This window comes from Dendrobates tinctorius, unplaced genomic scaffold (genome assembly GCF_039654945.1).
Source record: "Dendrobates tinctorius isolate UK_male_01 unplaced genomic scaffold, ASM3965494v1 ptg000059l, whole genome shotgun sequence".
NCBI lineage: Eukaryota > Metazoa > Chordata > Amphibia > Anura > Dendrobatidae > Dendrobates > Dendrobates tinctorius.
This window is the reverse complement of record NW_027361727.1, coordinates 10,830,001-10,856,921: the sequence shown is the minus strand read 5'-3', so window position 1 is coordinate 10,856,921 and position 26,921 is coordinate 10,830,001. Positions and strand designations below refer to the sequence as shown.

General features: G+C 46.8%; 2 protein-coding genes across 6 annotated transcripts in view; one reads left to right on the top strand and one right to left on the bottom strand.

Annotated features, from left to right (window-relative positions):
• AMPD3 (adenosine monophosphate deaminase 3) overlaps nucleotides 1-10,433 on the top strand; it is a 77,255-nt gene extending 66,822 nt beyond the window's left edge. For 3 of the 4 annotated variants that reach the window (XM_073578394.1, XM_073578396.1, XM_073578395.1), the window contains exons 13-15: nucleotides 5,763-5,936; nucleotides 6,154-6,264; nucleotides 8,279-10,433. In XM_073578394.1, coding sequence (XP_073434495.1) covers nucleotides 5,763-5,936; nucleotides 6,154-6,264; nucleotides 8,279-8,458 — 465 coding nt within the window. In that variant the 3' untranslated portion in view covers nucleotides 8,459-10,433. The remainder of the gene's footprint in view (nucleotides 1-5,762; nucleotides 5,937-6,153; nucleotides 6,265-8,278) is intronic. The other variant, XM_073578397.1, reaches the window with a different exon arrangement.
• Nucleotides 10,434-11,830: 1,397 nt separating this feature from the next.
• Nucleotides 11,831-26,921, bottom strand: part of RNF141 (ring finger protein 141) — a 35,757-nt gene continuing 20,666 nt past the window's right edge. The window contains exons 3-7 of one of the 2 annotated variants that reach the window (XM_073578393.1): nucleotides 26,401-26,509; nucleotides 26,013-26,197; nucleotides 23,282-23,389; nucleotides 22,496-22,622; nucleotides 11,831-20,757 (exon numbers count right to left, since the gene is read on the bottom strand). In XM_073578393.1, coding sequence (XP_073434494.1) covers nucleotides 20,734-20,757; nucleotides 22,496-22,622; nucleotides 23,282-23,389; nucleotides 26,013-26,197; nucleotides 26,401-26,509 — 553 coding nt within the window. In that variant the 3' untranslated portion in view covers nucleotides 11,831-20,733. Of the gene's footprint in view, nucleotides 22,623-23,281; nucleotides 23,390-26,012; nucleotides 26,198-26,400; nucleotides 26,510-26,921 lie in introns of both variants that reach the window. The other variant, XM_073578392.1, reaches the window with a different exon arrangement.

Below are 26,921 nucleotides of genomic sequence, written 5' to 3'. Positions count from 1 at the left end.
TGGAGAACAGCGTGACAAGGGGGGCAATCTCAGAAATGTATAGAGATTTATTGTTCACTTTTCTAGTCAAACATCCCATCAAGTCTAGAGCAAAATGGGAGGTAGAATTGGGAGAGATAAATGACGATAGATGGGAATCTATTTTAGAATATGTGCCTAAGATCTCTATGAACGAACCTGGGAGGATGTCTCAGCTATACGTAATTCATAGAGCTTACAGAACTCCTGATAGACTGTTCAAGATGGGTTTGAGGTCCGATTCCGAGTGTCCACGATGTTCGCAAGAACGGGCAGACATGCTGCACATGCTGTGGCATTGCCCTAGATTGTCTACGTACTGGACAGTCGTATTGAGTCGGATTGAATTGATATATAGTTGTGCAGTCCCCAGAGACCCTTTGGTCTGTATATTAGGGTATGTAGAGGAATTAGTAGCAGTATCCATGGTCAAACTGGCGATTGCTAGACTGTTGTTCATAGCAAGGAAGTTGATCGCTCGGTTCTGGATCAGAGAAGAGCCTCCGACTAGACGAGACTTTCTTACGCAAGTGGAGCATATAATTTCATTGGAAAAAAGTATTTATACTAAAAGAAATAAACTCGATGTATTTCATAAGATATGGCAGCCATGGGTAGAATGGAGTTAGATTTGTGGGGAGGATGTATTATGATATAGATGATGTTCATAATAAACAAGTATATATGGAGGTGGGAAAGAGTATCGGAATAGAAATGAGGAAGACACTGAAGGGGTCTCGGAGGGGGGGATGGGGGGGGGAAGGGGGGGGAGTTTTGTTAATAAAAATTTATGATTATATGTGAACAACTGCTTGATGTCATATGATATACTTGTTATCATTTAATAAAAATTTATCTGATTAAAAAAAAAAAAACAGGAGAAATTGAACCCCAAAAGTTGTTGTCCTGAGTACGCTGACACCCCAAATGTTGGAGAAAACTACTGTATGGGCACACGTCGGGGCTCGGAAGGGAAGTAGTGACGTTTTGGAATGCAGACTTTGATGGAATGGTCTGCGGGTGTCATGTTGCCTTTGGAGAGCCCCTAATGTACCTAAACAGTGGAAACCCCCCACAAATGACACCATTTTGGAAACGAGAACCCCTAAGGAACTTATCTAGATGTGTGGTGAGCACTTTGAACCCCCAAGGGCTTCACAGAAGTTTATAATGCCCAGGCATGAAAATAAAAAAATCGTATTTTTTCCACAAACATGATCAATTAGTCCCCAATTTTTTTATTTTCCCAAGGGTAACAGGAGAAATTGAACCCCAAAAGTTGTTGTCCAATTTGTCCTGAGTACGCTGACGCCCCATATGTGGGAGAAAACTACTGTATGGACACACGTCGGGGCTCGGAAGGGAAGTAGTGACATTTTGGAATGCAGACTTTGAGGGAATGTTCTGCGGGTGTCATGTTGCCTTTGGAGAGCCCCTAAGGGCTTCACAGAAGTTTATAATGCCCGGGCATGAAAATAAAAAAATCGTATTTCTTCCACAAACATGATCAATTAGTCCCCAATCGCGCGTTATTACACTTTTTGTTTGGCGGTATGATAATAAATCATTATTTTTTGCTTCGTTTTTTATTTTTATTTTTTAAGGGGTTCGCTAAAGGGGTTAACTAATGGGACAGTTTTATAGGGCGGTCGTTACGGACGCGGCGATACCTAATATGTGTACTTTTATTGTTTTTTTTTTTTTATTTCCAAAAAATGGATTTATTTGGGGGAATATTTTTTTTTTTTTCTAATTTATTTGGCGATTTTTTTTAAAATTATTTTAATACTTTTTTTTAACTTTATTAAATAGTCCCAGGTGGGACATCACTGTCCTGTGACAGATCGCTGATCTGCCACATCACAGATCACTGTGACAGATCAGCAATCTGTCACAGGCAGTGCCGAAGGCTTCCTCATGCCTGTGCTTGAGGGGCTCAGGGAAGCACGGAGGGAGCCCCCTCCCTGCCGATGCTTCCCTTTAACCCCCGGTACACCGCGATCATGCGGTGTGCAAGGGGTTAACGTGTCGGGGGCGGTCCGTGACCGCCCTTGACACATTGTGCCGGGTGTCAGCTGTGATAATCAGCTGACACCCGGCCGCGATCAGCGGCGCTCACCACGTGGGCGCCGCTGATCGCGGTAGACGTACTATCCCGTCCATGGGCATAGGGGCCCGGGTCCCATGGACGGGATAGTATTTCTGATGTCAGGAAGGGGATAAGGCAAACAGCGAGAGGCAACAATCTCTAAAGGTTTTCAGATTATACACAGTAGCATGTAAATGGTTGGGCACCCCTTGTCAAAATTACTGTTATTGTGAACAGTTAAGCAAGTTAAAGATGTAATTATCTCTAAAAGGGCTAAAGTTAAAGATGATACATTTCCTTTGTATTTTAGGCAAAAAAAAATATTTTTATCTTTTACATTTTAAAAATTACAAAAAGGAAAAGGTGTTGATGCAAAAGTTTGGGCACCCTTGGAGATTTGTGGGCTCAGATAACTTTGACCAAGGTTTCAGACCTTAATTGGCCTGTTAGGGTTATGACTTGTTCACTATCATCGTTAGGAAAGGCCAGGGGATACAACTATCCCAGCTTTATAAAAACCCAGCCTCCTGTAACCTTGTGCCAAAAACCAGCAGACATGGGTTCTTCTAAGCAGCTGCTTCTCACTCTGAAAATGAAAATGATGGAGGCTGACAAAGCAGGAGAAGGCTATAAGAAGATAGCAAAGCGTTATCAAGTTGCCCTTTCCTCAGTTTGAAATGTAATTGAGACATGGCAGTTACCAGGAACAGTGGAGCTCAAGATAAGGTCTGGAAGACCAAGCAAAATTTCATTGAGAGCTGTTAGTAGGAATGCTAGAGAGCCAAATCAGAACCACTGCTTGACTGCAAAAGAACTTCAGAAAGATTTAGCAGACTGGAGTTGTGATACATTGTTCTAATGTTCAGAGACACCTGCACAAATATGGCCTTCATGGAAGTCATTAGAAGAAAATCTCATCCTCGCTATAAAATTCAGCATCAGAAGTATGCAAAAGAACATCTAAACAAGCCTGATGCATTTTGGAAACAATATATGTGGACAGATAAGGTTAAAATAGAACTCTGGCCACAAAGATCAAAGATATGTGTGGGGAAAAAAAGGACACAGAATTTCAGGAATAGAACATCTCACCAACCATTAAGCATGGGGAGGATCAATCATGCTTTGGGGTTGTGTTGCAGCCAATGGCACAGGGAATATTTCACGGTTAGAGGGAAGAATGGATTCAATGAAGAGAGGATGGCTGCTACAAATGGATAATGATCCTAAACACACGTCAAAATTCACAATAGATGACCTCAAAAGGAGCAAGCTGAAGGTTTTACAACGGCCCTCACAGTCCCCTCATCTGAACATCATTGAAAATCTGTCACGATCCATTTTTGGGATCGTGGCAGCTCTGGTTCTACGATTTTTTAAATGTAGCTTTTTTTTATATTTCAGGACCAGTGGGGGATATTGTCAGTTTCCGCTGCTGGCAATCTATTGTAACTGCAGAGTTGTTAGGTCAGCTGGCGTGGGTGGTGACCACTCCCACCATCCTTTAAATGATCACCTGATGCATCAGCTGACTGTTGGCGATAGAGTTTCTGTATGGAGACCAGCCTTGCATTGGCAGCTCTCTGGTGTCTGCTGTTTCTGGAGTTTGGAGTCCGGCTTCTGTGTCAACTGCGGCGTGGAGCTTGGAAGCGGACTCTGGAAGCTAAATGTGTTTTTTCCTCATCTGCCTCGTGTTTGTCACTGTCCCCTGTGTTGTGCCATCTGCAGTGGTGATACTAGTGCCCTTGCCAGCCAGTGCACTAGCTAGGGCTAGGTGACAGCGAGGGACAAGGTTCCTGATGGAGGTTGGGGGGGAAGAACCCACTTTGGGCGTTAGGGGAGTGCAGGGTCAGGCTCAGGTGGTGACCATCCCCCATTTCCCTATCAGTAGGGCCTACCTTTCCCCATTTTCATCCCATTGTGTGTTGTGCCGACCGCTGGCTGATTCCCCCCCCCGTTGGGTCGCTATATACACTGCTCAAAACAAAATAAAGGGAACACTCAATAACACATCCTAGATCTAAATGAATGAAATATTCTCATTGAATACTTTGTTCTGTACAAAGTTGAATGTGCTGTCAACATAATCACACAAAAATCATTAATGGAAATCAAATTTTTGAACCAATGGAGGCCTGGATTTAGAGAGACCCCCCAAAATGAAAGTGGAAACAAGTCAAAATGAAAATCAAAACAAGACAAAATTAGAGTGGAAACAAGTCAAAATTATGCTCAGTATTGTGTGTGGCCTCCACGTGACTGTATGACCTCCCTACAATGCCTGGGCATGCTTCTGATGAGGTTGCGGATGTTATCCTGAGGATCTCCTCCCAGATCTGGACTAAAGAATATGTCAACTCCTGGACAGTCTGTGGTACAACGTGACGTTGGTGGATGGAGCGACACATGCTGTCCCAGATGTGCTCAATCGGATTCAGGTCTGGGGAACGGGCGGGCCAGTCCATAGCTTCAATGCTTTCATCTTACAGGAACTGCTGACGCACTCCAGCGACATGAGGTCTGGCATTGTCCTGCATTAGGAGGAAGCCAGGGCCAACCGTACCAGCATATGGTCTCACAAGGGGTCTGAGGATCTCATCCCTGTATCTAATAGCAGTCTGGGTACCTCTAGCTAGCACATGGAAGGCTGTGCGTCCCTCCAAAGAAATGCCACCCCAAACCATTACTGACCCACTTCCAAACTGGTCATGCTGAAGGATGTTGCAGGCAGATCGCTCTCCACGGCGTCTCCAGACTCTGTCACATATGCTGAGTGTGAACCTGCTGCCTGCAACATCCTTCAGCATGACTGATTGAGCACATCTGGGACAGCATCTCTCCCTCCATCCACCGTCACGTTGCACCACAGACTGTCCAGGAGTTGACGGATTCTTTAGTCCTGGTCTGGGAGGAGATCCCTCGGAAGAACATACACAACCTCATCAGGAGCATGCCCAGGCGTTGTAGGGAGTTCATACAGGCATGTGGAGGCCACACACAATACTGAGCATCATTTTGACTTGTTTCCACTTTCATTTTGGGGGTCTCTCCAAATCCAGGCCTCCATTGGTTCAAAAATTTGATTTCCGTTGATGATTTTTGTGTGATTATGTTGTCAGCACATTCAGCTTTGTACAGAACAAAGTATTCAATGAGAATATTTCATTCATTTAGATCTAGGAGGTGTTATTCGAGTGTTCCCTTTATTTTTTTGAGCAGTGTATTTTGTGACAAAATCTGTGGCTTGATCTCAAAATAGCAGAAGATGCAGGAATTTCACAGAAGTGGAAGAACTCTAATTTTTAAAATGTAGAAGATGAAAATATATATATATATATATATATATACACACACACACACACACACACACCTATATATACATACATATATATAATTTTTTTTTTTTTTTTGCCTAAAATACAAAGGTAATGTGTCATTTTTAGCTTTAGGCCTTTTAGACATCATTTCATATTCAACTCGTTTAACTGTTCACAATAACAGTAATTTTGCCCGGGATGGGGGGGCTCAAAATATTCTTATTCACTAACAGCAAGCAGGAATAGAAGCAGAAAGTGTACTGAGTGCTTGTGAAGTTGTGATTTTCCTGACTGTGTGAGCAGAGCGGCAGTCACCCGAGCCGTCCTTTCTCCCCCAGAGCCCGGTGCTGCAGTACCTCTACTACTTGGCGCAGATTCCCATCGCAATGTCTCCGCTCAGCAATAACAGCTTGTTTCTAGAATACTCCAAGAATCCGCTGCGGGAATTCCTGCATAAAGGCCTGGTCGTGTCTCTGTCCACGGACGATCCCATGCAGTTCCACTACACCAAGGTGAGAGCAAGGAGAATTGGGGCCCCTTGCCTCCCACCAGATCAGCACATGCTTATCTTCTGAAATACTCTGTGCTGCTAGGCACGATTTAACCCTTATTCTGTCACCTCCCATAAACTCCGCACACTCCATCTCCTGAAATGCTCTGTGCTGCTGAGGACACTTGCCCTCACCGTTCCTGCATCCTCGGTAATGCATCTTTCTATCCATCGTATAGGAAGCCCTGATGGAGGAATACGCCATCGCTGCCCAGGTCTGGAAACTGAGCACCTGCGACTTGTGCGAGATCGCCAGGAACAGCGTCCTGCAGAGCGGCCTCTCCGACAAGGTCAGGACATGAGCATCCAATGTTGAGTCTCCTTGAGTCACAATATGATTTTGGGGTTTTCTTTCACACCTGGTTCAGATCAAATAGAAGTGACGGCTGTCAATGACAGCCTATTACAGCTGTAGTAGGGAATTATTTAGAAGGACTTTCTGCCTATAATTAAAATTTCAGGATAAAACAATAATGCTTGGCTACCCTGGTCGTCTGAGACACTCCCCCTTGGTCGTCTGAGACACCCCCCTTTGGTCGTCCTGGGACACTCCCCCCCCTGTCTATTCCCCCTGGTTGGGGCTGGGCTACACTCCCCCTGGTCTGGGCTACTCCCCCCTGATCTGAAACACCCCCCCTGGTCTGGGACCTTCCCCCTGGTTAGGGCTGGGCTACTCCCCCTGGTCTGGGTTGGGCTACTCCACCTGGTCTGGGACACGCCCCCTGGTCGGGGCTGGGCTACTCCCCCTGGTCTGGGGTACTCCCCTGGTCTGAGCTGGGGTACTCCCTCTGGTCTGAGACACCCCCCCTGGTCTGGGACCTTCCCCCTGGTTAGGGCTGGGCTACTCCCCCTGGTCTGGGTTGGGCTACTCCACCTGGTCTGGGACACCCCCCTGGTCTGGGACACGCCCCCTTGTCGGGGCTGGGCTACTCCCCCTGGTCTGGGGTACTCCCCTGGTCTGAGCTGGGGTACTCCCTCTGGTCTGAGACACCCCCCCTGGTCTGGGACCTTCCCCCTGGTTAGGGCTGGGCTACTCCCCCTGGTCTGGGTTGGGCTACTCCACCTGGTCTGGGACACCCCCCTGGTCTGGGACACGCCCCCTTGTTGGGGCTGGGCTACTCCCCCTGGTCTGGGGTACTCCCCTGGTCTGAGCTGGGGTACTCCCTCTGGTCTGAGACACCCCCCCTGGTCTGGGACCTTCCCCCTGGTTAGGGCTGGGCTACTCCCCCTGGTCTGGGTTGGGCTACTCCACCTGGTCTGGGACACCCCCCTGGTCTGGGGTACTCCCCTGGTCTGAGCTGGGGTACTCCCTCTGGTCTGAGACACCCCCCCTGGTCTGGGACCTTCCCTCTGGTTAGGGCTGGGCTACTCCCCCTGGTCTGGTTGGGCTACTCCCCCTGGTCTGGGTTGGGCTACTCCACCTAATCTGGGACACCCCCCTGGTCTGGGACACGCCCCCTGGTCGGGGCTGGGCTACTCCCCCTGGTCTGGGGTACTCCCCTGGTCTGAGCTGGGGTACTCCCTCTGGTCTGAGACACCCCCCCTGGGCTGGGACCTTCCCCCTGGTCTGGGCTACTCCCCCTGGTCTAGGACACACCCCCTGGTCAGGGCTGGGCTACTCCCCCTGGTCTGAGACACCCCCTGCTCTGGGACCTTCCCCCTGGTCTGGTCTGGGACACACCCTCTGGTCTGGCTGGGTCATGCCCCCTGGTCTGGGCTACTCCCCCTGGTCTGGGACCTTCCTCCTGCTCTTGAACCCTCCTCCTGGGCTGGGCTACCCCCCCAGGTCTGGGCTGGGCTACCCCCCCAGGTCTGGGCTGAGACATGCCCCCCGGTCTGGGCTGAGACACGCCCCCCAGGTCTGGGCTGAGACACACCCCCCAGGTCTGGGCTGAGACACGCCCCCCAGGTCTGGGCTGAGACACGCCCCCCAGGTCTGGGCTGAGACACGCCCCCCAGGTCTGGGCTGAGACACGCCCCCCAGGTCTGGGCTAAGACTCCCCCCCCCCAGTCTGGGCCGATCCATCTAAAAACAGCAGTGGGGAGTCTTAGGAAGGAATAGTAGCCAGAGTCAAGTCCCAAAATTTCACTTTCTGCAGAATCTGAAATTTTTGGGGAAATTTGTAGCAAAATTGACTTCGTAACGGATTTGCTGGGATGTGATCCAAGAGATATGTGATCTTATAGGATCCGAGGAGGTGGCAGGGTGCAGCTGATCGGGGGGTGACGGTTTGGGGCATAGTGGGCGAAGCTTCGGCATTGGGTCATACACTGATCTTCATCTCTCATCCTCTTGTTTTCCAGGAGAAGCAGCATTTTCTGGGGGAGAATTGTATGAAGGAAGGTCCGGAGGGAAACGACATCAGCAGAACCAATGTGGCTCAGATCCGCATGGCCTTCCGCTACGAAACGCTGTGTAACGAGCTGAGCTTCTTGGCCGACGCCATGAATTCTGAGGCTTTACCCTTGGCTCAGGCACAATGATGAGAACCCAGGGAACGTCCCTTCATTCTGGTGCCTACAAGCCAACATGGATGATGATGATGATGATGATCATGGACGTCGGATGTTTTCCTCCAGGATTTGCTGTTTGCCGGTCACCCTGGAGAGTGAATTGCTTTTTTTTCAGCACCACCAGGGGTCTGGTCACCATCACCGGACCCCCTCTTCCGTTAACCACTGGTCCAACTGGACCTACTGGTCTTCTGTCTGCCAAAGCTCACTTATGTAAAATACTGAGAATGTGAATAATGGACGGTAATTAAAGGGGCACTCCGTCTACAATCACCCTTGACAGTAATCACTTGATCTCTTTATCAGACATTTTGAGGACAGGGAGACATGCGAATACAAGCTATTTCTCCCTGTTATCAGCTGACAGCAGTGTTAATAAGTGACAGATGATGTAGAAACTTCTCTTCCGCCATTGATCATACATTACATAACTATGGTGGGTGCAGGGGTTGGAGCTTGAGCGGGTGTTTAAAAAGGTCCTCTTTTGGCAGATATGACATCAATAACATTAAATACATGTAATAATTGAGGGCCTAGTTGGAGATTTTGTACTGGGGGCCCATGAGCTTCAAATTACACCACTGTCTTTAGTGTTGGGAAAATCCATGTGTGCCACCGATCAGTTGCGTTTTAAAGGAATCTGTCATCAGGTTTTTGTCACCTAATCTGAGGGCAGCATAATATAGGGGAAGAGACCCTGATTCCAGTGATGTGTCACTTACTGGGCTGCTTGCTGTAGTATTGATAAAATAACAGTTTTATCAGCAGGAGACTATCACTAGTAAACCTGCTGCCATGTAGTGCAATCCTGCCCCCCCCATGATTGGCAGAGTGTACACAGAAAGTAGCCACTCAGATGTGTAGGTGGGATGATACAGCACTCAGCATTTAGAGAATGCGTAGTTCTGCAGCAGAAAAAAAAGCAAGGATTTTATCAAAACTCCAGCAAGCAGCCTAGTAAGTCACAAATTGCTGGAATCATGGTCTCTGCCCCTATATTTTACTGCTGTCAGATTGGGTAACAAAAACCTGGTGACAGATCCCTTTAAGGCCACTTGACACATCCATGTGAAGCCTCCTAGGCACATGAGGCTGTTGGGTTTGGGTCTGTACTCGGGTCATCGAAGCTGGCCGCACACTAGAAAACAACAATGTTTCTTCCTACTCCCCAATTGGCCAAAAGTAAATGTGTTTTCAACAAGAAAAAGCCACTGTCAGACTCCTCTGGCAGATACAGGTCTCCCCCAAAAACAAAACGATCAGGTATTGAAATTCCATCTGCCCAATCCGTCTCTCACCGGCATCATCTGCAAGATGGGAGGCCCAGCTGTCAGAGGTGGCCCATCTGGCAATGTGAGCGGACTCCACTATAAATCTATATATAAAGGCATTCACGAAGAATAGCTTAATGGCCGTGTAATCCGTGTATTTTTCTCTTTCACCCATTTCTTAGCTGGCAAGGTTGGGTGAAAAATGGCTGCTTAAATACGGATCAGGACTCAGCTTTCCCAGGTCCCTGAATTACCCGTCGTGCCTAGCAATCTAATAAGGAGGGGACGTATCACAGGACACTGAGGCCAGTTTTCTTTTCAGGACCCAGGGAAAGAAGGGTTAAAGTCCCCCCCATGAGGGCTCCCAATGGCGGCCATCCGGGCTGGTCCTATAAACAGTCACTGCCGCAATGTATAGGCTATAACCTAATAGTATCGTGACAGCATCTGATTGTCTCCTAGTGGATCTTCATTTTACCAGCCTGCCGCTCTGCTTCCCCGGCCAGTGGTTCACCGCCATCTCTGCGCTTATTACATGGATGGAATGCTCGGCCTTGTATACATTTTACACGTCTAGTAGTTACTTTAAGATTGTTATTCTGCCAAAAAAAAGTTGTTTTTCTATGTTTTAAACAGAATTAAAAAAAAAAAAATAAAAAAAATCAGAAACCTTTGATGGAGTGTTCCGCGTTTTTATTAGTTGTATCATATATCAAGCAGAACGTAGGTACAACCGCTGAAAACGCCCCCTACTGGAATAAAGGTCTGGAGAAGAGGTAGACTCCTCTAGGCACAGAAGAACGGGGGGAAAAAGACCTGCCGTGATGTAAATGTTATGTTAAGAACAACAAGAAGCACTCTGTGGCCGCGCACACTGTACCCCCCCCCCCCGGCTGCGCACACTACACCCCCCCCCGGCCGCGCACACTATACACCCCCCCGGCCGCGCACACTATACACCCCCCCGGCTGCGCACACTATAATCCACCCCCCCGGCTGCGCACACTATAATCCACCCCCCCGGCCGCGCACACTATAACCCACCCCCCCGGCCGCGCACACTATAACCCACCCCCCCCGGCCGCGCACACTATAACCCACCCCCCCCGGCCGCGCACACTCTATACCCCCCCCCGGCCACGCACACTCTACACTCCCCCGGCCGCGCACACGCTACACACACACCCCCCCCGGCCGCGCACACTCTACACCCCCCCCCGGCCGCGCACACGCTACACACACACCCCCCCCCGGCCGCGCACACTCTACACCCCCCCGGCCGCGCACACTATACACCCCCCCGGCTGCGCACACTATAATCCACCCCCCCGGCCGCGCACACTATAACCCACCCCCCCGGCCGCGCACACTCTATACCCCCCCCGGCCGCACACACTCTACACTCCCCCGGCCGCGCACACGCTACACACACACCCCCCCCGGCCGCGCACACTCTACACCCCCCCCCGGCCGCGCACACGCTACACACACTCTACACCCCCCCCCCCCGGCCGCGCACACTCTACACCCCCCCCCCCCGGCCGCGCACACTCTACACCCCCCCCCCCGGCCGCGCACACTCTACACACACCCCCCCCCCCGGCCGCGCACACGCTACACCCCCCCCCCACCCGGCCGCGCACACGCTACACCCCCCCCCCCACCCGGCCGCGCACACGCTACACCCCCCCCCCCCACCCGGCCGCGCACACGCTACACCCCCCTCACCCGGCCGCGCACACGCTACACCCCCCCACTCTACACCCCCCCACCCGGCCGCGCACACTCTACACCCCCCCCACTCTACACCCCCCCCACCCGGCCGCGCACACTCTACACCCCCCCACCCGGCTGCGCACACTCTACACCCCCCCCCACCCGGCCGCGCACTTCTGGCTTGTATTGTATCAGACGACCGTCCTTTTATAATATTACATAAGGCAGAAATAGAAGTTATTACGAGAATATTTAAATTAAAAATCATACAAATTGTACAAAGAAGAAAAATTATAAAAGTTCAGAATATTTATAGTTTTGTTACAAAATGATTTTGAAAAAAAAACCCCATAAGTTTCAAAACGGTTTTATGTTTTTTCTTTATTTTTTCTTTATTTTTGGACAATTAAAAATACATACAATGTTTTTAATTTAAAGTTCCTAATTTCTTAAAATATTTCCAGTAACAATCTGTTATGTTACAAAGGCCGTAATGTAAGGAGGTTTAGCGCTCTCAGTGTACAAGGCAAAAAGGTCTCAGAAATGAATTATTACCGTGAGCGGCGTCCGGTCACAATAATAAGTAAATCCGAAATAGAGGAGGCGGCCGCAGCGAAGTGATGTGACCATGTGGATCACGCTCCGCAATGGCGGCCTCCTCTGTACCTATACAGTGTAGTAGATTACTGCTTCTTATAAAGTGTAAAAAAGAGAGAAGAGCTGTAGTGTAAAGCATGAGAAACAGACAACCTGAGCCTCTAGGAAGCCAAGCGACTGTAAAGGAAACGATCAAATATGTGTTAGCACTCGGTAGCGTACATGGGAGACCGCTAGCAGACATCCCGGGAGTGAAGACGATTATTTAGTGTAGTCTCAGGCAAGTCTTAAAAAGAAGGGGCTGCGGTCCCCTTCATTAACGAAGGCAACGGGGGAGGGTAGTAGCCCCTCCAAAACACCCCAGTAGTCACATGGCAATCACCACCGCTTCTCTCAAGTATCTGTAATCCCAGAATAATATGCTACATGTACAGATCCAAAGTAAACTGAAAAATAGACATTTATTGCTGACTACTTTTGTTATTGTCAGACAGAGTTTTTTTTTTTTTTCTCGCTTTAAAAAACAAACTAAAGAACCAAACACCAAAAATCACCTTAAAAAACACTTAAAAGTCTCTTCCTATTTATACAACTTTTTTTTAGTGTTTTTTTTTCACTTTAGGTCCTGAAAAAACACCTGGTGGGAAAACAAGAAAGTGCACGCCACATCTTTGGAGCTGCTCCAGATTGAATCTACTCCAATCAGGGGGGAACCCTCAGAGCGGGGAACCTAATGGAAAGGTGGAAACCTTGGGGAGGGAAACACTCAGGGGGGAGGAACGGAACTCTCAGGAAAGGAGTGGAACCCTCAGAGGGGGGGGGGCAGGGGGACGACCCAACTCTTCCAAGACTGCAGAACTAAGGCCCGCACTCCTCCGCTTATTTCAAGCCCGGGCTTTGCAGATCCTCATACCTAGGTTGTAGAGCCCTGTTGTTAATTTCTTAATTTCTCTGGGGAGGGGGGGGGTGCTAGCAGTCAGATGTCAGCAACGTATCCCCTAGTCTATGGATAAGAGATTACTCGCTATTTTTGGGACAACCCTTAAAGAGCCCTTACTTATTGAGATTCCTGAAATGAACTATAATGCTATTAATATTTGAGCCACTAGATGGCGATGCAGTTATTCCCAGCTGCAGACAACCTGGGGCAGTGCACAACATCTGAGCTGGTTAGTAATCACCTCTTTATACTCAAATCTTGACAGAGTCAATATTTATAATAATTTAAATAGTATTTTTTTACCATTTTCTTTTAATAATGATATCCAGCATGGAAAGTTATAAAACTTTGTCAATCACATTATTAGGGAATTTGTCTTCATTCCTGTAAAATACTTGCCTACTCTTAGCTGCACAGATATGAGAATGTATTCGTTTGGCGTACAGATGATGGCAGTGATGGGTCAGCTCAGCACTACCTCTGGGGATTGTCTGACTGATCACTGCCATCATCTGTACTCCAAACGAGAAAGTTCTGATAGTAATGCAGCGGAAGGCAGGGAAATAAACTGGGGGAAAATCTGGGGGGGGGATTTGGAAGACACTTACATGCCCAATAAAGTGATCGGCAAAATTTTCATAACTTTCCATGATGGGAAAAATTATATAAAAGAAAGGAAAGTTTAGTCTTTACTTATTGCAGGAATGTTGATACTTTCTCTTCTCACCACTAATGTGAGGGCTCCTGTGCTCTATGGCTCTGCCTTATTCCAGAGCGCAGCTCTTGGGACGTTACGTCCTGTATACTCCAATCATCACATATAAGGAGTTACGCCGTCTACACCGTGGCAGCCGGTACTGACTCATCAGTTCCCAGCAATTCCAATACCGTCCTGAAACGTGTGACATCTAGGAGGTAACAAGTAATAAAATCCTCCTCATCATTATACACATCCGGCGTCAATTAACCCCAAGGACCCGATGAAGGTGGAGATATAGATCTACAGTGCCTTGCGAAAGTATTCGGCCCCCTGGAACCTTTCAACCTTTTCCCACATATCATGCTTCAAACATAAAGATACCAAATGTAAATTTTTGGTGAAGAATTAACAACAAGTGGGACACAATTGTGAAGTTGAACGAAATTTATTGGTTATTATAAATTTTTGTGGAAATACAAAAACTGAAAAGTGGGGCGTGCAATATTATTCAGCCCCTGTAACTTAATACTTTGTTGCGCCTCCTTTTGTTGCGATTACAGCTGCAAGTCGCTTGGGGTATGTCTCTATCAGTTTTGTACATCGAGAGACTGAAATTCTTGCCCATTCTTCCTTGGCAAACAGCTCGAGCTCAGTGAGGTTGGATGGAGATCGTTTGTGAACAGCAGTTTTCAGCTCTTTCCACAGATTCTCGATTGGATTCAGGTCTGGACTTTGACTTGGCCATTCTAACACCTGGATACGTTTATTAGTGAACCATTCCATTGTAGATTTAGCTTTATATTTTGCATCATTGTCTTGTTGGAAGACAAATCTCCGTCCCAGTCTCAGTCTTTTGCAGACTCCAACAGGTTTTCTTCAAGAATGGTCCTGTTTTTGGCTCCATCTATCTTCCCGTCAACTTTAACCATCTTCCCTGTCCCTGCTGAAGAAAAGCAGGCCCAAACCATGATGCTACCACCACCATGTTTGACAGTGGGGATGGTGTGTTCAGGGTGATGAGCTGTGTTGCCTTTACGCCAAACATATCGTTTGGCATTGTTGCCAAAAAGTTTGATTTTGGTTTCATCTGACCAGAGCACCTTCTTCCACATGTTTGGTGTGTCTCCCAGGTGGCTTGTTGCAAACTTTAAACAACACTTTTTATGGATCTCTTTGAGAAATGGCTTTCTTCTTGCCACTCTTCCATAAAGGCCAGATTTGTGTAGTGTACAACTGATTGTTGTCCTATGGACAGACTGTCCCACCTCAGCTGTAGATCTCTGCAGTTCATCCAGAGTGATCATGGGCCTCTTGGCTGCATCTATGATCAGTCTTCTCCTTGTTTGAGATGAAAGTTTAGAGGGACGGCCGGGTCTTGGTAGATTTGCAGTGGAATGATTCTCCTTCCATTTCAATATGATCGCTTGCACAATGCTCCTTGGGATGTTTAAAGTTTTGGAAATCATTTTGTATCCAAATCCGGCTTTAAACTTCTCCACAACAGTATCACGGACCTGCCTGTTGTGTTCCTTGTTCTTCATGATGCTCTCTGTGCTTCAAAGAGATCCCTGAGACTATCACAGAGCAGGTGCATTTACACGGAGACTTGATTACTCACAGGTGGATTGTATTTATCATCATTAGTCATTTAGGACAACATTGGATCATTCAGAGATCCACAATGAACTTCTGGAGTGAGTTTGCTGCACTGAAAGTAAAGGGGACGAATAATATTGCACGCCCCATGTCACAGGGTCCTTCTCCGGTCTCACACGATCAACAGAGCGAGGGAGGTGTGAACAATCCCAAGACCTTTATTATAGGCAAAACTAAAAGGTCCATAAACAATCCACCAAACTGAGGATACAATAGTCCAGAACACGTATGCAGTTCAGTAACCAGATTAATGTCCATACAGTCAGGCTGTAGACATACAAGGCAACAAGAAAAACACTATGAAAATCAGTGAAATAGAAATATACACAAAATGATATCCACATAGCATATCACACCATCACAACCTCTACCCCCTCATAATAAGTGAGCATGCCATGAGGTCTACACAGACCTCTGGCCTGCTCACTTTAGTCCACATTGCTAAATCTTTATAGTTCCTTGTACAGTGGCAGGGGTAGGTCGGCCTGGGGAGCCTATGGTTCTTCTTGTCGAGACAGTCCATCGGCGTTCTGGTGTTTGCTTCCCCGCTTGTATTGGATGGAGAAGCTGTAGGGTTGTAAGGACAAGCTCCACCGCAGCAATCTTCCATTGTCCCCTGATACGCGGTTCAGCCATGTGAGGGGATTGTGGTCTGTAACAATTGTAAAATCTCTGCCATACAAGTATGGCTGCAATTTTTTTAGCGCCCATACGATGGCAAGGCACTCCTTTTCAATAGTGGCATAGGCAACTTCCCGATCCAGTAGTTTCTGAATGGCAAAAGCAACAGGATGTTCTTCTCAGGCGGCGTTCACTTGGCTAAGTACTGCCCCAATCCCAAAGGTGGATGCATCTGTCTGCACGAGGAACCTGCGTTTATAATCCGGGGCAGCCAAGACAGGAGCAGTGACGACGGTGGTCGATGAAAAGGCATCCTCGCATGCAGTCGTCCACGTCACATTCCTAGGCATGTTCTTGCGGGTCAGGTCGGTTAGGGGCTTGGCCAAGGTGCTGAAGTTAGAAACAAATTTGCGATAGTATCCAGCAGTTCCTAAAAATGCAAGTACCTGCTTTTTAGTCTTGGGTCTACACCAGTTGCTAATGGCTTCCACCTTGGCAGGCTCAGGCTTTAGGGTCCCACCCCCTACTCTATGCCCGTGGTACTGCACCTCAGCCATCCCTATTTGGCACTTATCGAGGCGAATGTTCAGTCCTGCAGTAAGGATACAGTCCAGCAATATGCCCAAGTGTTTAAGATGTTCCTCCCAGGTTGTGCTAAAAATGGCGATGTCGTCTAAGTAAGCACAGGCAAAGTCCTGACATTGTTGTAACAGTCGATCTACCAGTCTCTGGAAAGTAGCGGAGGCAGTTTTCATCCCAAAGGGCATTCCCTGGAACTCATAAAGCCCAAATGGAGTAATGAAGGCCGAGCGCTCCCGAGCGTCCTCCATTAGGGGTATCTGCCAGTAACCCTTGCTCAAATCCAACGTGGTCACAAATTGGGCACTGGCCAGACGATCCAATAGATCATCAATCCTAGGCATGGGATAAGTATCACTCTTGGTGGCATCATTTAGTCGTCTGTAATCAACGCAGAATCGTGTTGTACCATCTTTCTTGGGGACCAGGACGACAGGAGAGGCCCAAGAACTGTGAGATGGCTGAATAACTCCCAGTTTCATCTCCTCCAGTTCGTTATTTATCATACCTTGAACAGCCTCTGGAACCCGGTAGGCAGCCTGCTGGATGGGGCGTTGTCTGGGGGTTTCCACATGGTGGCTGGTGAGAGTAGTCTTCCCCGGCTTTGAGAAGAAAGCAGCAGCCCTCGGCCTTAGTACGGTGAAAATATTGTCCTTTTGTATATCCGATAAATGGGAGCCCAGGGGCACTTGTTCCAGTGATCCTCCCGCTTGGGCGACCTGGAGAAGATCGGGGAGACACTCGTCAGAGGCGGTATCTCTAGGGGGTTGGCAGACAGCTAGAACAGGCAGAGATCGGTCGTGGTAGTCTTTCAGCATGTTAATGTGGACGGTTTTCTGTCGTCGACCACTAGAGTCCAGGGCAATAACGTAGTGTCATTAATTTTCTTGACAACCTGATAAGGGCCTTCCCACACTGCTTGAAGCTTGTTGGCAGGGGAAGCAGTAAATCATGAGCACTTGTTGTCCTTCCATAAATTCCCAGGTCCGGGCATTACGGTCATAACAGGTTTTTGGTCTGGACTGGGCCATTCGCTGACGTTCTTTAGCCAAGGTAGCTAGCTGGGCTAGACAGTCTCTGAACTCTAGAACATAGGGAATGATGGGCATTCCGGTATCTGAGATGTCTCCCTCCAAATGTTCTTTCACAAGAGTGGGAGGCCCACGGACCTTCCGGCTAAACAGTAGTTAGAAGGGAGAGAACCCTGTGGACTCTTGGGGAACCTCCCGATAGGCGAAGAGATGTGGCAGGTACTTTTCCCAGTCTTTTTCAACGTCAACAAAAGCCCTCAGCATATATTTTTTAAGGTTCCATTAAAGCGTTCACATAGTCTGTTGGTCTGCGGGTGGTATGGGGTGGTGCGAATGGCTCGAATTCCACAGGTATGCCATAGGGACTGGACCAGATCTGACATGAACTGAATGCCTTGATCAGATAATATTTCACTAGGAAACCGTACCGGGTAAAGATGGTAACAAGGGCCTCCGCTTCCTTTACTGCTCTAATACTGGAAAGGGCCACAGCTTCAGGATACCTAGTGGCATAATCCACCACGGTCAGGATATATTTTTTCCCTGACCTGCTGGGGTGGGCCAGAGGACCTATGATGTCGACAGCTACACATTGAAATGATTCTTCAATTATGGGCAGGGCTTGCAGGGGTACCTTGTGTCGAGCTCCTGGATGCCGCATTCGCTGGCACACATCGCAGATGCGGCAATAATGGGCTACCGACTGCGAGACGCCCGGCCAGTAAAAACTTTGGGTGAGTCTCTTTTCAGTCCTTTTCCTCCCTTGATGCCCAGTCAAGGGGATGTCATGGGCCAGTTGGAGTAGCTGTGCCCTGTACTTCTGAGGGACAATGAGTTGCCTGGTCATTGCGTCAGAGTTGCCCTGGTCACTTCCCTTTGTTACACGATAATACAGTCCGTTTTCTCGAGTGAAGCCATCCCCATTATCTCCCATGTGCCCAGTTTCTGCCTTTCGCCTAAGGGCTGCTAAGGTAGTGTCACCCTCTATTTCTCTCCTAAACTCCTCTCTGTCCCAAGACTCTCCCAATGTAGTAGCAGCGAACGTACTGCTTACCGACTGATGCGGTTCGTGGTGGTTGCTCCCCGGTGGGGTCCAGATGACGTAGTGATTGAAGGGCCTGTAGTCAGGTGACTTCTCCCACAAATTGGCACTGTAACTCCCCAATGTCGTTCCCATGGAGGATATCTGCAGGAAGTCCTCCCATAACTCCAATCCAACACAGTTTTTCTCCACAACCATAATCCAAATGCACAGAAGCTCGCTGTATATATTTGCGGGCACCCCCCTCCAGGACAATGGGAATTCCAGGACCCTGGTAAATTGCCTCGGATCGGACCACACGGGGGTCAGCGATAGTCAGGAATGCCCCCGTGTCTCTAAATCCTGATACTTTGTATCCATCAATTAAGACATCCTGCAGGTGGCGTTGCCGTTGCTCTGGGTAGCTAAAGGACAAAGGTCGGAGTCCATACACTCCAGGAGGGGTATCTATGGTGCCGTAGTCGGTGGTCCACTCTGGTGGGGGTGGTGTAGCTCTTCCTCAGGCGGAGTGGAGTGAACAAGATGCACTGGACGAGGTGGAGCTGCGCGGGGCTCCCTCCGAATCCTTGAGGGGCAGCCAGACTGCAAATGTCCAGGTTGCCCACACCCATAACACCTCCTCTCTGTGATACCCCCAGGTCGTGGTCGGAACTGTTGGGGCCTAGGATTGTGAGGTGTGATTGTCATCGGCTTGCGACTAGGTGGAAGGGCAGATATAATCGTAGTGGGACGGGGCGCGGGAGCAGGCCGTGGTTCATTGTCCAGAAGCCTCTTCCATTGCGGCCAGATAGTAAGAGCTTCATCGGCCAGGGCTTCAGCTCGATCCACGGTACACGGCGTGCGCTCCCGGACCCATTCCCGTACCTCTGAGGGGGAATTGGCAAGAAATTGTTCTATAAGGAACGCCTGTATAACATCTTCCTCAGTAAAGGCATTTTCTGCTTCCAGCCATCTCCGACATACCTGGGACAATCTTATGTGCATTCATCCTAAACGATCCCCCTGTGGTGCATGGGAGGTCTCGGAACTTGGCCCTATATGAGTCTGGGGTGATTCATGGTAATCCAGGATAATCCCCTTTATAATGTTATAATCCCGATTCCGCTGTGCGTCAATGGTTCGGTAAGCCTCCGCCATGCTTCCGTTCAGGAGTCCCACTAACAAACGCATCCAGCCAGAATGGGGTACCTCCATCACAGCACACTTCTGCTCAAAGTCATTGAAGAACCCCTCCACATCTCCAGAAGCCTCATCAAATGGCTTAAACCCTGTCCGGGTGATCCGTACAGGTTCCCGGATCGTTGGGGTTACACTCCACATTGCGTTACTCCCTTTCAAGCTCCATTGCTTCCTGTCTCCGCTGTGCCCGATGGGCAGCCTCCTCCTTATACTCCTGAGACACGCCGGGCCCAGAACCGCCATCTCTTCTTTGTACTACACCAACCACTGGCCTTTTGGGGCGGGGATCCCTGTCTCCAGTGCTCGTCCTTCAGACATCTGGGAGGAGGTGGCCGGGCTAGCGCCCACCAGTAGGTCAATTAAGGCTTCTTTAGTCAGTCCCTGGTAGTTCAGGCCCTGGTCTCTGGCTCTCTCCTGTAAACTGGATACAGTCCTATTTTTGTACTCACTCTGTGGATGGTTCTCCATTGGGTTACACTCTGTTGATCCCACTGCTGCCACCAGTTGTCACGGGGTCCTTCTCTGGTCTCACACAATCAACAGAGCGAGGGAAGTGTGAACAATCCCAAGACCTTTATTATAGGCAAAACTAAAAGGTCCATAAACAATCCACCACACTGAGGATGATACAATAGTCGAGAACACAAATGCAGTTCAGTAACAGGATGAATGTCCAAGGAGATGAGAGTCCAATAATCCAGCAGACAGAGGATAAAATGCGTCCATATGCTTCCCCTTCTCTCTGATGTGCTGTCTTCACACAATCTTCACCATACACGGTCTGACTTGTTCAGCCCCTATCCTCCCCAGCCCCCTCCTTATGTCCAGGGGTAGTCAGACAGGTTGGGGCGGTTTTCAGACTTCCCAGACTTGACAAAGGAGCCTTGGGGATTAAGGAACTACAGGGGGTTCATCAAGAGGCATAGATACAGTCAGGCTGTAGACATACAAGGCAACAAGAAAAACACTATGAAAATCAGTGAAATAGAAATATAAACAAAATTATTTCTACATAGCATATCACACCATCACAACCCACTTTTCAGTTTTTGAATTTCCACAAAAATTTAAAATAACCAATAAATTTCGTTCAACTTCAGAATTGTGTTCCACTTGTTGATTATTCACCAAACATTTACACTTGGTATCTTTATGTTTGAAGCATGATATGTGGGAAAAGCTTGTAAAGTTCCAGGGGGCCGAATACTTTTGCAAGGCACTGTATGTACAAAAATCAAAAAGAGGAAAGAAAGGTTTCCTAAATCTATTACGTTCAGATGTTTTTATCATCTGGAACATAAAACACCAATAATTTAAAAAGCGCGAAGTCGCTGTCACACTCCACCGCCCAGGAAGGGACATCATAGAATTAGATTGTCACTAGAGTCTCGCCCTGTTAGAGAGGGTTCACACATAGCTGCACCTTGTAGTGCTCCTGCAGCAGTAATACACTGACGCAGCCGTATATTACATTCACACAAAGGAAACTAAACTAAAGCATCTGTCACCTGTGATCAACATTTTACATATAGAATAAGCCTTTGTAAATTACCCAATCTGAGTTACATCCTGTATTATACTCCAGAGATGCACTCACTATTCTGCTGGTGCAGTCACTGTGTACATACATTACATTACTGATCCTGAGTTACATCCTGTATTATACTCCAGAGATGCACTCACTATTCTGCTGGTGCAGTCACTGTGTACATACATTACATTACTGATCCTGAGTTACATCCTGTATTATACTCCAGAGATGCACTCACTATTCTGCTGGTGCAGTCACTGTGTACATACATTACATTACTGATCCTGAGTTACATCCTGTATTATACACCAGAGCTGCACTCACCATTCTGCTGGTGCAGTCACTCCACCAGCTGAATAGTGAGTGCAGCTCTGGAGTATAATACAGGATGTAACACAGGATCAGTAATGTAATGTATGTACACAATGACTGCACCAGCAGAATAGCGAGTGCAGCTCTGGAGTATAATACAGGATGCAACTCAGGATCAGTAATGTAATGTATGTACACAGTGACTGCACCAGCAGAATAGGGAGTGCAGCTCTGGAGTATAATACAGGATGTAACTCAGGATCAGTACAGGATCAGTAATGTGATGTATGTACACAGTGACTGCACCAGCAGAATAGTGAGTGCAGCTCTGGGGTATAATACAGGATGTAACTCAGGATCAGTAATGTAATGTATGTACACAGTGACTGCACCAGCAGAATAGGGAGTGCAGCTCTGGGGTATAATACAGGATGCAACTCAGGATCAGTAATGTAATGTATGTACACAGTGACTGCACCAGCAGAATAGGGAGTGCAGCTCTGGGGTATAATACAGGATGTAACTCAGGATCAGTACAGGATCAGTAATGTGATGTATGTACACAGTGACTGCACCAGCAGAATAGTGAGTGCAGCTCTGGAGTATAATACAGGATGCAACTTGGGATCAGTGATATACGTATACAATGTCTGCACCAACAATGGATAATCATTCCCTATAGAAGGTGTAGATGTTGATCAGAGGGTGCTATACGGTGTTTTCTAGCCTTACAATCATACACTGGCGTCTTTCAAGTACATAAAACAATGTTAAACACATAATGAGTGTGTAATCCATGTAGTTAGGAGACGGTATCATGGGGCTGCCCAACCTCATCAGCCAGATTTAATATGTAACTTGCAACGTCCTCCTCCGTGGGGGCATCTGAGACCAGCCATGAGTCATTCACTCCCGACACCTGTAAGCGGCAGATGGGACAATTCCGTTTCTGGTCTCTCCTGGAAGTAGAAAAAGTTAAAAGGTTTTAGTTAGAGCAAGTCGAGATCAAATATAGTTTGTCCACCCAAAATTCCCTGCAAGGCTAGGTGCTTAGTTTATACTGTCAGTCTTGACACACAAAATCCCTTTACAGAGAAAAATCCAACTATGAAGTGTCAAAATTAGCTCCAAATCCCCTGTAGGTCCACAGTGTTATAAGATGAAATTCTGTCCGGCAGCAGCCACCACTAGGGGGAGCTCACCACAGACAGATTTATAGGATAAAAGCGTGCGCCCTCTAGTGGTGGCTGCAGGGAAGGTTCACTACATAGGAAACAACAAAACCGATGCTTATCTCTATCCACTCCCTTACAAATAAAAGTGGGGCGAAGCAGTAAGAAAAGCAGCTGCCATAAATATCTGACACCGCTAATCTCCTGATCCTTGATCTGGAAACAAACACAGGGACAATTATTATCATTCACGCTCCATCACCACACTGCACATGAAGCCAGAAGTATTCTGACTGCAGCTCTGGGTGCGACTAAAGCAAGATGTAATTCACGAGAAGCAGAAGATGAGAAAATGGCAACTCATCACAGGACTATGCAATCACCCCTGAGTTCCCAGCACATGTGCAGATAGTGGCGACACCAGGGGGACAGGTGCTGCCTCCTACCATTTGTCAATGCATTTCTGGCAGAAGTTGTGAGTGCAGGGCAGGATCAGATCAGCTCGCTCATCCATACAGATACAACACTCCTCCTCATCCGTCAGCTGCTTCACCCTGGAAAACGGGAACAGAAAGCCGGTTAGAAATACTCAGAAAAATAAAAGGCACAGTTTATTCTCTACACCTTGTCCTTAAGCCCCTATGTACAAGAATATAACTACTATAATACTGCCCCCTATGTACAAGAATATAACTACTATAATACCGCCCCCTATGTACAAGAATATAACTACTATAATACTGCCCCCTATGTACAAGAATATAACTACTATAATACTGCCCCCTATGTACAAGAATATAACTACTATAATATTGCTCCTATGTACAAGAATATAACTACTATAATACTGCCCCCTATGTACAAGAATATAACTACTATAATACTGCCCCTATGTACAAGAATATAACTACTATAATACTGTCCCTATGTACAAGAATATAACTACTATAATACTGCTCCTATGTACAAGAATATAACTACTATAATACTGCCCCCTATGTACAAGAATATAACTACTAGAATACTGCCCCCTACATACAAGAATATAACTATAATACTGCCCCTATGTATAAGAATATACTATAATACTGCCCCCTATGTACAAGAATAGAACTACTATAATACTGCTCCTATGTACAAGAATATAACTACTATAATACTGCCCCCTATGTACAAGAATATAACTACTATAATACTGCCCCCTATGTACAAGAATATAACTACTATAATACTGCCCCCTATGTACAAGAATATAACTACAATACTGCACCTATGTACAAGAATATAACTAGTATAATACTGCCCATATGTACAAGAATATAACTAGTATAATACTGCCCCTATGTACAAGAATATAACTACTATAATACTGCTCCTATGTACAAGAATATAACTAGTATAATACTGCCCATATGTACAAGAATATAACTAGTATAATACTGCCCCTATGTACAAGACTATAACTACTATAATACTGTTCCCTATGTACAAGAATATAACTACTATAATACTGCCCCTATGTACAAGAATGTAACTACTATAATACTGCCCCTATGTACAAGAATGTAACTACTATAATACTGCTCCCTATGTACAAGAATGTAACTACTATAATACTGCTCCCTATTTACAAGAATGTAACTACTATAATACTGCTCCCTATTTACAAGAATATAACTACTATAATACTGCTCCCTATTTACAAGAATATAACTACTATAATACTGCTCCCTATTTACAAGAATATAACTACTATAATACTGCTCCCTATTTACAAGAATGTAACTACTATAATACTGCTCCCTATGTACAAGAATGTAACTACTATAATACTGCTCCCTATTTACAATAATGTAACTACTATAATACTGCTCCCTATTTACAAGAATGTAACTACTATAATACTGCTCCCTATTTACAAGAATGTAACTACTATAATACTGCTCCCTATGTACAAGAATGTAACTACTATAAAACTGCTCCCTATTTACAAGAATGTAACTACTATAATACTGCTCCCTATTTACAAGAATGTAACTACTATAATACTGCTCCCTATTTACAAGAATGTAACTACTATAATACTGCTCCCTATGTACAAGAATGTAACTACTATAATACTGCTCCCTATTTACAAGAATGTAACTACTATAATACTGCTCCCTATTTACAAGAATGTAACTACTATAATACTGCTCCCTATTTACAAAAATATAACTACTATAATACTGCTCGTATGTACAAGAATATAACTACTATAATACTGCCCCTATGTACAAGAATATAACTACTATAATACTGCTCCCTATTTACAAGAATATAACTACTATAATACTGCTCCCTATTTACAAGAATATAACTACTATAATACTGCTCCCTATTTACAAGAATATAACTACTATAATACTGCTCCCTATGTACAAGAATGTAACTACTATAATACTGCTCCTATGTACAAGAATATAACTACTATAATACTGCCCCTATGTACAAGAATATAACTACTATAATACTGCTCCCTATTTACAAGAATATAACTACTATAATACTGCTCCCTATTTACAAGAATGTAACTACTATAATACTGCTCCTATGTACAAGAATATAACTACTATAATACTGCTCCCTATTTACAAGAATATAACTACTATAATACTGCTCCCTATTTACAAGAATATAACTACTATAATACTGCTCCTATGTACAAGAATATAACTACTATAATACTGCTCCCTATGTACAAGAATATAACTACTATAATACTGCCCCTATGTACAAGAATATAACTACTATAATACTTCCCGCTATATAGATGAATATGCGGATGGATTTGTTTGTGCAGGTGACTTGCTTTGTTCTTTATGTCGTTTGTTTTCAGGAGAAGAATTTGTAGAATATATAACATTAATATAAACAGTGAAGTATCCCACACCACGGTTTCCCTTCCCCGCTATCTCAGGGATGTGAAGGATTAAGTGTTGGTGCCGTTTCCTCGGCAGAATCCTCCTTTCAGCCAACCGGTTCAGGACTGATCCAATATAAACATGTAAGCGGAGGTGCAGCAGAATTTAGTGTAGCGAGCCAACAACCAGCAGACAGGAAAGCTTCAGTGTAAACAGGCAGTGGTGACGTGTGCGGCGGAGGCGGTGCAGACGGAGGAGTGGGCAGATCACATACCTCCCCATTAAGATGCTGGCCTGGCAGTCTGAGAGCGATGCCAGGCTCTGGGCATTGTCCTCAGGGGCCTCGCTGCTCTGGGTGAACACGCTGGTGGCATGGCTGGTGATGTCCTTGTAGAGCTGGATGAACTGGTAAAGGTTCATGATCCTCGATATCTCCACGATGCCGCTTGTCTTATTAATCTGGAGCCGAAAAAAACATGACAAGACACAAAATTTTGCAGAGAGAAAAAACAAGGCGAAAAATCTGCATCAGTGGTTGTTGGACTACAAGTTTCAGAATGCCTCGGCTGACACTATCGGTCCACAATAGCTGGAGGTAACGATCCAGTCTGATATAAAACCACAGGAGACACACAACATGGAAAGCTACAGGTGGCACCCACCTTGGTACACAGAACACGGACGACGACCTTCCACAGGGCGGATGAGTCCGAGCCCGGCTGCACTTCAAAGAGGAGATGCTTGTCCTGCCCGGCGGCCAGCCTCGCCGTGCTGCGGGAGGAAGAGAATACGTCAGCAAGACAGCCCACGCGTCACCGCCACCAGCGATGCAACTGCCAGCACATAAAAGGATGGCGGGCATGACCACAGCGCAACTGAACGGCCGGCACCTGCAGAATACGACCATTTACTCTACATTATGGAGAAGCCTACTGCACGGCCACATGGTGGCGCTCTCTCCAGTCAGAATCTTACATCCAGATATGGATTCTCTACCACGATAGTGGCAACCGTGTGGATTCTCTGCCGCCAAAGTAGCAACACAATGGATTCTCTATTGACAACAGTGGGGATTCCCGACCGTCAGGGCGGCGACACTGCGGATTCCCTACCGTCAGGGCGGCGACACTGCGGATTCCCTACCGTCAGGGCGGCGACACTGCGGATTCCCTACCGTCAGGGC